The sequence below is a fragment of the Rhea americana genome, unplaced genomic scaffold (genome assembly GCF_003343005.1).
Source record: "Rhea americana isolate MKP2758 unplaced genomic scaffold, rheAme1 scaffold_34, whole genome shotgun sequence".
In the NCBI taxonomy this organism is placed as follows: Eukaryota; Metazoa; Chordata; class Aves; order Rheiformes; family Rheidae; genus Rhea; species Rhea americana.
Genome location: NW_028186468.1, coordinates 1,187,761 through 1,198,405, shown reverse-complemented (window position 1 = coordinate 1,198,405; position 10,645 = coordinate 1,187,761). Strand labels below are relative to the sequence as shown.

Genomic DNA, 10,645 nt, shown 5'->3' with positions numbered 1-10,645 from the left:
ATTTCTTATTGCAAAAATATTTTTCCTACTATTTAAATATTAATATTCTGTCCTCACTTACCGGACGTCCAAACTCCAGTTCTGAAAAGAATTTATACCAGGGTTCATTTTCTAAATCTATGTCATCTGGATTTATGCGATCAGTCTGGAGCAGTTGTGAAGGAAAAGGGAAGGAAAAGGCACACACTGAGCAAAGTGCTGGAAATGCCATGTCACTTTAACAATACACACGCACACACACAAAAACAAATAGGGGAAAGGAATGGAATACAACTAAAGAATGAAGATGGTATTTAAGATGGAGAATATTTTAGTTCAAGAGCTGTCATTAACTGGTAGCTTTAATATGTTTGTTGTTGCTGTTGCTCTTCCAGTGAATAGAAAATGTTAAGCATTTTAAAATTACACTTTTTAATCTAAGAGAGTTCTCTGACACTTCTGTAAACATCACTGTGTCAAGAACATTAATTGCTGCTAAAGACTCCTTCTTAAGAAAATGTTCAAAGTGACTGTCATCTTCAGCATAGGGAAGAAAATGCCCGTCTCATCAGCAATAAAAGCATAACTTTATCAGTACTGCTTTCAGCCATTCCGTGTTGTCTCACAAAGCATGTTAATTCTGGATCTTACAATCTTGAAGCAAGCACTGGGTGGAGATAAGCAACATGTACCAGGCAGGCATGCTTATACTAATAGTCACTTCAGCCTATGAAAAGGAACCATTATATTTTAAATCCTTATGGTCAAAAAAATTATGCATTCCATAATATTAGTTTTGGCAATATTTTGTAACGCTTTATCTCTCACAGGCTTGCTGACTTAATCAAGCATTTTTTTGTACTGAAATAGATTACGTTTATCTGAAAATTCTCACAATGAAGCGATAAAGCAGGAGTTGAAGATAGCATTAAGAAAACTTTTCAGTGAGCAGAAGAATAATTGACAGATTTATTCAAGTAGCATGAAAACATGACAGCACAGAACACTAGTGCTCCCAATGGGATGTTTAATGCATTGCGAACTTGGTTGCCTAAGTTATTTTCTAAATAGCTCCAGTTCCGTTGTAGAATCTGATGTAAGCTGCCTTGCAGCCCTGAACTACAGYGAAGTGGTGGTTTAAAAAGCTCTGAAGCAGAGAATTCATCTTGTTAAAGATATTTTTGTATTTAAAACATGGCCTTCCACAACTGTGCTTAACAGAAGTTGGACACTAATTATAGTGTAACCTAGAAAGCAATCYTCAAAGAAGGAGGCAGGTCCTGCATAAAGAATGATAACGGTGGTTGAGAAAGTAACACGTTTCTCCTCCTGAATCAAGCTGTTGCCAATATACCAAAGCAATCAAACGAGACATACAGCTATTTYGGTCTTCTGTAAGAGATAACACTGTGTTCTTGACTGTTTAAGGTAAACATCTTGCAGCACTTTTGTTGCAGTTTTTGATGTTACTGGTACTGTCAGCTTTGCTCTGCTGAAAAGGCCAGCAGCCCTTCCGAACTACCTGGGTGCTCACATATAAACGAGCTGTTCAAGCAATATCTAGACACCAACTGTTGTTGTACAGCTTTACCTTCACAATGTCTATACGTCTTCCTCGAGTAAGGACAGTACTATTCCAGTTAACAGAGCGGGAGGTAAATGCCAGCGATGAACTAGTTGCCCAGGCTCCACAGCAGAGTCAGGAAGTGAAGCTGCTCCAGACTTTTGCTCTTACATTTCCACCACCCRCAGTCATAACTCAGCAGTATCGCTGACCGCTGTTTCAGCTGAACTATTCATACCCTATTCATACTCTTTAATAGARAAACACCACTGAATTTAGTTTCATGAACTGACCAAGATTTGTGACCTTATTATAGACTGTCAGTGAATTCAGAAAATCACATAAAACTCTCCTGCACAATTACTGAACAGGGAGATGAAGGCATGAGAACAACACATGACAGAATCATGAATGCAGAACACAAATCCCTATTATATCTAATTCATTCCCATTACAGGGAATGCTTGGTTTACTCTGAGCTTTCTTCTTACCTTTAAAAAATATTCCACAATTCAGATCTGCATAATCTGAGACAACAAAACTAAACAACCTCTTTTTCATCATTTCTCCAAACTGAGTTACAGTATGTTGGAATATTTACAGCATGTTTTCATCCTTATATTATACCAAAGAATTAATTGTCACTGACAGATGTGTTGAGAATTGACAGGAGGCACTTTTGGAGCCCAGCTAATGTGCTCCAACTGCACAGAACTCACATGCTTGTGAAGAAGCTGAAAATAGTGGATTTTATGTAGTTTCTCAGCTTTTAAGTTCTCTTCATGCACTGGTGTGCAGATAAAATGAGGGCGTAGGGAAATGTAACAAACTACACACGCAAGTCCTACTTTTATTTAACGCGTGAGCRGCAGAGGGCAGCAAATAAGAAGAAACCGAGAGCCATGGTGGGCAAGCTCCGCGCTGCCCGGCGGCCCCCCGCAGCACGCTGCGTCTCCTGCGCCACCGAGAGCAGCAGAGCCATTCATCTCCCTTGGCCTTCAGGTTCAGCTTTGCTGATGGACCTTTTCCTGTTCTAAGAGTCTTAAAAAGAATGAATTATTTTGATCTGACTTAAAAAAAAAATTGTCTTTTTTTTTTTTTTTAAAGTGATAGCCAATCTGTTGATCTCACGAACTATCTGAACAGAGGATAAGTAATAGGAAGGCAAAATCCCTTTTCTGACTTGTCAGTTAATCCCAAGTTGTGTTGCTATACTCTAGCCTTGATTTATTTGTTCAGTAGCATTTTAATTCCCTAAGCGTGTTGGAAATTTACTATTTAAAGACTGAGWAAGAATCTTCAGCCTCGTCTTTTTGTTTGTTGCACCAAATAGTCAACACCACACCGTATCAGCATATTCAAGTATAGAAGAATACTGATGTAGTTTTAAAAAATTGCTTCCCTAGTTTGGCATGGAACTTTCCCTGTGCATGATTTCATATTCACAGAGAYGCCTTCACAGGTATTTATCCAATGCGTGCATTCAAACTTGTCAGTTAAGTGGTTATCACACAATCTGCATAGTCAAATTAATATTTTGCACTTGCAAATTCAGACACCATGCAGAAGTTTCTTTGGAAAAATGGACCGAGATATTTGTCATAAACCTGGCTTTGGCATTTTATTAGCTCCAGAAAGTTTTTTCTTTTTTATTTTAAACTATTTAATAATATCTGTTAAGGTTCCAAGTCACAAGCAGATTGAGTTAGTCTCTCCATACCTTTTGTAATGTTGTATCATAATATATCTAAATGTATGATTTACCTAAATGTTTTCGATTTAATTTCAAAGAACACTTTAAACAATGTTTTATTGATAGAAAGTATGACTTGAGATCAGCTACTGCGTAGCATTTTCTAATAATCAGCTTGCAATGCCAAAGCTGACCAAACTTCTACATTCTAAAGAAAACCAAACTATCCACTAAAATAAAAAATACGGATGTATATCACTGGGCAATGTGGGTCTATTTTTGCTAAATGATAAAACAGTAATACTTTTAGTATTAGATCATGAAGTCTTCTTGCATATAAAATCAGTAGAAATTTTGTATATAGAACATATAAAAAATATAGAACTGGAATTTAACCTGACAGAGTTTTATCTGACCAGCACAAGTGTTCTTTCATGCTTTGATAAAACATGCAATAAAAATAATTGCATGTATTGTTTGTCCCAATTTTATAAACTCTTTATTTTATAGCAACACCACGATTTTTTCTTACTTGCATTACTGCAGAAATGGAGAAATATAGAAGCTGTAGAGAACAAGGTATTACCTCTACCTCTGTCAGAGAAAAAACTATGATACATACAAGGCTGAAACTAATAAAGAATAAAAAATTAATTTCAAATCATATGAGTAAAATTAAACTATTACACTGCAATTAACTTATTGGAAATAAATACCCATTTTAGGAAACAAATCTGTGGTTCAGATGATATTAGAGGAAAAGAGGAGCATTTTAGCGTATTGCAGACATTAGAGATTGCAACGTACATCGGAACAGCTTCTGCACCACCTTACCAGTGCTATGTTAATTTGTTAGAAGAAATGGTGATGTTTTTCAGGCTTACTGAAATGAGAAAAATGGAGCTGCCACATTACTGCTTGGAAGACTGTTCAACAGGTTAAGATCACTTTTTTGGAAGAGTACTTCTTTACAGAAGAAGTTAGGTATAAACTTTAATTTTGTAACTTACATTTCTTTACTTTTAGTTTTAATTTCACAGTACCAACCAACCCCAAGCCCACATTTGTAGATGTTTTATACTCTTGAAAGTTCAAAATCCAGAAGAAAAAAAGTAATATCCTACCTGATGTTGCACAATGCTGCAGCAGAAATAAACCAYCTTTTTATGTCCATAACAAAAACAATCATCTATCCATGAATGGATGTATTCATTCATTCTTTCTTTTTTTTAAAAAAAGCTTTATTACTTTTCTCAGCTTCTTACCATCTACTGAATGAATATTTGCTGAATTGCTCTCCCCAAATATTAGTATTACATTGAATTTAATTTTATTATATTATTCACATTTCTAATCTACATTAATCCCAACTTGTTCCAGTTGGGAAATTGTGATAGTTTACTCTATTACCTGAAGCAAAAATTTAAAACAAAATTATGCTTGTGTCAGCCCTTTTGCATTTCACATTAAATTCCTATTTTCAAATCTTTTAGAAGACTGAATCATCCATCAAAAAAATCTCTCCAGTCTGTCCATGAACTGATCTACAAAGAGGCATTTGCTTCTATTCGCAACAGCTACTAGTCTACGCTTTGGACAATGAAGGTCTAATTTTGCCCCTGGCTGAAGCAGTTCTTTAAGTTAAAGGTGATTAAGGCTTTTCTGCATACAAATGTTCAAGGACCAAACAGAGCTCATATCCATCTTCTCAAATGAAAACATCAAAAGTAAAATGAATAAGCAACTTGGAAAAAAAAACAGTCTGCAGGAACAATCAGCAAAACTCACTTTTTTCTCATTCCATTAGTTCACTAAAATTGCAAAGTTGTATCTTTCATCACATTCGTCAGCAATGCAGTTCCAGTATGAATTATTCTTTTTTCATGTTATGCCAAGTAAAAAATGTAATTTATTAGAAACAAGAGGCCATTCTTCAAATATTCATAATTTTTAACTCTTGAATCTGCTGTTATTTTGCAGCATTGGAAAGGCCGAGCTGAATGTATAATGCAGCTGTGGCAATCAAACAAATGCTTTGAGCAAATGCCATCACTTTTTGAATTTAATAAAATGAGTTCAGCTTGACAGTAAATACTAAATCACATGAACTTGGGAGAACCTGGTAACTTATTCGATTGATTAATTAGTAGTCCATGTAGAAATGCTAACCTCCTTCTTGAAAAAAAGCATCATTTCTGCAAGAAGCTTATTTCATAGATACACATATTACTGTTTTCTAGCTAACCAAAGTTACATTCCTGCAAAGACCACACAAATACGATGGCAAGATCCTTAGTACAGTGTTTTCATGTACTGTTGACATGTTATATGTTCTAAAAATACAACCACTTGATTAATTTATTTTAAATTAATAAATCCTATGAACATGTGTAATATAGTAATACATAAGCAAGTAATAATCAAGTATCAATTATACAAACCCCCTCTTTCACACTGGATTCCACCAACCATTCCAGCTCAAGAAAAAGCCCAAGGAAAGAAAGTATTGTCATTGACATAAGCCAAATTTACTAAAGTAATAAAGAATCGAGATAGAATAAAGATAAATTAGAAAACTTGGCTGAATGTGTTTTTCAGCAAATGAAAACTTATGTTAATATCTATTTTTGCAGGCATTAAGCTTAGTTTTGTGAGATACCTTTCTGAAAAATTCCACAATTGCAATCATTATTCAGAAAGCAGGAATAAAGAGTTTTAATTACAAGTTAATGTACGCTTAGTAATAATGTAATAGTTCAGGTTGGAAGGGACCTCCAAGAGTCATCTAGTCCAACTCCCTGCTTAAAGCAGGTCTGATCACAGCAAGTTGCTGAGGGCTGTATCCAGTTGAATTTTGAACACCTGAAATGATGGAGACTCCACAGCCTCTCTGGGCAGCCTGTTCTGGTATTCAACCGAAATCTGGTTAAGAATATGATTAGGCATGTCCTGAAAACACGAACAATTTGTTTTTATGCTTTACTTAATCAGATATTGTATATACTGTTAATACTACTGAAAATGTGATAAAAAGGAGTGCTGGAGATGGAGGCCAACTAGAACAAGCATATTCCATTAATGTATAGTTCTATTCATCATCCATAAAGTTTGCACAGTGATTCTTTCATTTCTTGATAATGCTAGAACAATTAAGTTTAGCAAATACACCAAACCCACATTTTCAATGCAAACATCAGGAAAGAGAAAAGAAAAATTTCTCTGAAATCACATTTGAAAAAGGACCTTTGATAATCATCTAAGTAGATATAATCAGTAGTAAATAAATAAATAAATAAATAAACGATCTCTCACCAAACCTCTTCCTTTACATCACCATTTCACTTATGTCTCTTACCGGTCTTTCGTGTTCAAGGATTGATGACTTTCCTGGCTCATATTCAAAAATACTTCTTGGTTCAGAACGGAATTTGCGGGTATCTACCTTTCTGTCAGGGGGATCCCAGTCATTTCTAAATAACAAATAGGAGCAATTCAGTTGGACCATCTTCCCCATCTGCTTTACAGCTGCATGCAAGAGATATATGTACATCAACAGATGAATTTCATCATCCTTTCTCTTTCCAGATTTCACTGTGAAATGTCTGGCCTAGCAGCCCAACATATTAACCACGGTACGATCTTAACCTGTTTGCAGCAGGTATATTCAGTAGAGCAGGAAAATTACTGGGACTATCCAGCCTATGGGATCCCTCATACTCTTCTTAGTAGATTAGTTTAAAATTTCTTCTGACATATCCTCTCACAATACCTCCACAAATCTCAAATTTCTTATACTTGCTCTTATAGGAGTCTCATGATTTACTATACTAAGTAATACAGATAAACAATAGATGTTTGTTGTTGCACAGTATAAACAGTCCATACTGAAAAGTTAAAAAGTTTTCTGAGACAAAAAAGAAGAATTATTTTAAAATAAAATATGAAGTTTCATAGATGCTCGTTTTGCTGATCTGTAGTAAAATTCCTCCTGAATATTCTGAGGGCAGAATACTGCTTCTTTGGAAATCTGAGCAGATAAACAAGACTAGCAAGAATTTGAAGTCCTTTAGGACAATGGCAGTTGACACAGGGACAAGAACTTTGTTTATCATCTCTATAATTATAAATTTGCTTGCAATTTAACAGCGTTCCTGTTATTCTGCTATTTTTTGTCTCTTCAGCATGCTATATAAATGGCTGCCTGCACATTTTTGGGAGCTAGTTAGCTAGTTACTTTCACAGTAAAAGCTGTTATTTCCAGGCCGTTTTGTAGTCACTACCCATACTGTGTTTGGAATAACTGCAAGCTACACACCTTTTCATTTAGTTCTGTCACAAATGATCGACAAGGTACTCAACAGAATGGGTGAAGGGGAAATTCTGGTAGACACCGCCTGTGTTTACAGTAAGAAAGAGCATGGTCTGTCTAAATTATGTCAGCCTTTCTCTTAGTTTGATGTGAGCAGACACGTCAGGTACAGAGTAGCTTTTTGTTTATATTACATTTATGGGTGYAAGCTCTGGGACAGAGATATCTCTACTTATAAAACGCCATATATTTTTAAGTGAAGGAGCTCCATACGGTTCTTTACTATCTATTTTTACTGAGGAAAAGTGACAGTTTCAGAGGGAATATTTTCTGAGAATGAACAAGAAAATGGAAATGTTCTAATCAAGTTGCATTATATTGCAATTTTATTTGAAAAAAAAAATGCTACTGAAATTCTGATTCACACCCAACCCCCCGTGGACTGTATTTTTGAGCCTGACCGYTAATGCAAAGAATATCCTGCCTCCCAGGTCTAAAACCGTGAAATACATGGACCCTAAACCTCTTATGTGAGAATTTAAATAGTCGTATTTTCTAGGCAATTAAAAGGAGAATTTTCCAATGACAGGAGAAGATTGACTAGCTCTAGCTATCAGCAGCAAGCAAAGCATAACTGAAGAGTTTGGCATCCTTTAGCCTGGAGAACTCGGATTTCCACTGCCTGTCTTAACTTGCAGGAGATTAAAGGGGAGAAGCAGAACATCCAGATTAACTGCTGGAGCAGTTATTTTCAAGCTCGACAAAAGGAACTGTAAAGGGCCTCAGTTTCTGTGACCAAGGCATTTGGCCTAGGACCGGATGACTCTCAAAACTTCAGAGATCAGGCAAAGCTAACAGATCTAACAGATCTACATTTTGGTGTCTTGCTAACAAAAACCTACAATTCTGTCTGACTTGCTAACAAAATTCAAACGTCTTGGCCTTTAGGAGGCAGCTTGGCATCAGCACTTGACCACCTGCCCTCAGCAGCAGCCAAACTCCGTAGTCGCTGAGCAAAGTATCTACTTCTGGACACAAGCCCCAAGCTCAGTCACGGCATATAGGTAAGAGAAGTAAAGAGAGGATTTCTCCATACATTTCTGAAAGGGCAAACAAACCCAAATCTGATTTAAATGCATGACTCTTAAGTGGTTTAGTTTACCAGGTAGGAGCACTGCTTGTGCTACTGCAGATCATACGATGTTCTGCTTCTTTTTCCTCTGACACATGGTATACCTGCTGAATGATCTTGTGGGTTGCCACTATCTCAGATTTTTTCTGTATCATAAACTGAATTTTTAACACTTCAGGTGCTCATTTCTTTTACAATTTATTCAAATTGCTGAGTTTTTTTTTAATCAAAACTATTTAATATTCATTCAATTTCTGCATGTAAAAATATTTACAGTGTCCAGGCTGACAATTTGCCAGATTYTATTTTATTGCTTGAGGCTATCCAAAACAGTTTCCTTGCATCCACAAATGGAGCTAGAATGAATACTTTTAGTATTAAAATGTATCTAGGTATATATATACATAGATACACACACATTACATTCATGAATACTATAAGTTAATATAATGCTATATTATTACACATTTTTTTTTGTGTGTAAACATATTTATTTACTAAATAAACACTAAATAAACTCCTGTGTGCTTGAGCTAGCACCTACAGCTATGATGAGGATTCTAGAATTTGCACACAGAGCACTTTTCATGTTTTTATCAGAAGGAAAAGCATTTATTTCCTGAGCTAACAGGAATTAACTGCTACCAGGCTGGATTTAACTGATAGTATCTGTTTTTATGCAGCAAGTGAGAAGTGATGAGAAATCTGACGTGTCCTTTTAATCTGATCTATCAAAAACACAGATGGAGATTTAAAAAGGGGGGATATAAAATTCTTCCCAGTTCTGGGAAAACAAGGGGTGGTTGTGAAACTCTTACAGTTTTGCTTTCCTTGAATTTCAGTTTGCTAAATCATTTAGATCCTGTYACTTTCCTAGTAGATCCCAAGAACAGCCTGTCCTGCTCAGAGTCCACCTTTATAACAACTGTCCCAGAGAGCCACCACTGCACGGACTGTTCCAAAGTGCAACAAGCAGGTCAGGCCTGCAAAATGTCAAAGAAAATCTTAAATGCCCGTGGTGGCATCATCTGCAGGAATAGGCACTCCTTCAGCACGTTGAAGAAATGGCATTGCCAGGCATGATGCCTGAGCTGCCAGCAAAGATTCTCCCCGATCGCATTACTGTCCCTTGGGTAAAGCCTTGCAGTCACATTACTTTCCTAGTTGTTGTTTTACCCTTCATGACATCCTGTAACAGGATTACTGTACATACCAAGAGCACAGTTTGAAAATGCACTAACGTACTTTTCYGATGTAGACCTTTCCCGCAGGCGATGTGGTGGAACTGGAGGTGGCACGTGCGGAGGTGGTAGCGGGGAGGAAACCTTAAAGGCATCGGAGCTGCTGTCAGAAGCACTTTTAGACAGTGGTCTGTATGTCTGGGTCTTCGCCGCTGGGTGTGCCTGAGCAGAGAAGGATGGACTGTAGCTACCTAATAAAAATKAAAAACACCAATAGTCACAGCATGAGAGTGAGTTTTAATAAATAAAGCATGCAATACTACAAGAACCCACAGTTAATAAAGCTGCAATGTTATAAAAAGGTATAAATGCATTATTGAAAGCACATTGTTACATAATATTCAGCTCATTATAATACTTGTGCATTTCTATACAAATCTACAGGCACACAGGTAAAGCACAGTACAGTTAAATTAAATTAACAACTAACAGGGGTGGAGGGCTAATGGCTGTATTCGTCTCATCAGAGCTGTTAATAGCAATCTGTTATTAACACCTAGGGCTCATCCTGCCTCTCAGTTGTTCTTAGATTCAGGAGGAGGGAGGGAGGGGGCAGGAAACAGATATGCTTTTTTCATAGTATTTAATAATTACTTTTAGCTTGGGACAATTAGGCAATTGGACATCTTGAATAAGATCTTGAACAATGGACACACAAATGTTCTCAATAACGCAATACAAACACTGAAATGAAAGAATTTTGTATGGGATTTTTGCATAAGGCACT

The 10,645-nt window shown here is 36.4% G+C and overlaps 1 protein-coding gene across 1 annotated transcript in view; it reads right to left on the bottom strand.

The window, feature by feature from the left end:
• The window catches only part of SORBS2 (sorbin and SH3 domain containing 2), a 79,353-nt gene that overhangs the window by 41,362 nt on the left and 27,346 nt on the right, over positions 1 to 10,645 (bottom strand). The window contains exons 11-13 of the mRNA XM_085311306.1: positions 9,923 to 10,109; positions 6,592 to 6,706; positions 62 to 145 (exon numbers count right to left, since the gene is read on the bottom strand). Of these exons, the coding sequence (XP_085167432.1) occupies positions 62 to 145; positions 6,592 to 6,706; positions 9,923 to 10,109 (386 nt within the window). The remainder of the gene's footprint in view (positions 1 to 61; positions 146 to 6,591; positions 6,707 to 9,922; positions 10,110 to 10,645) is intronic.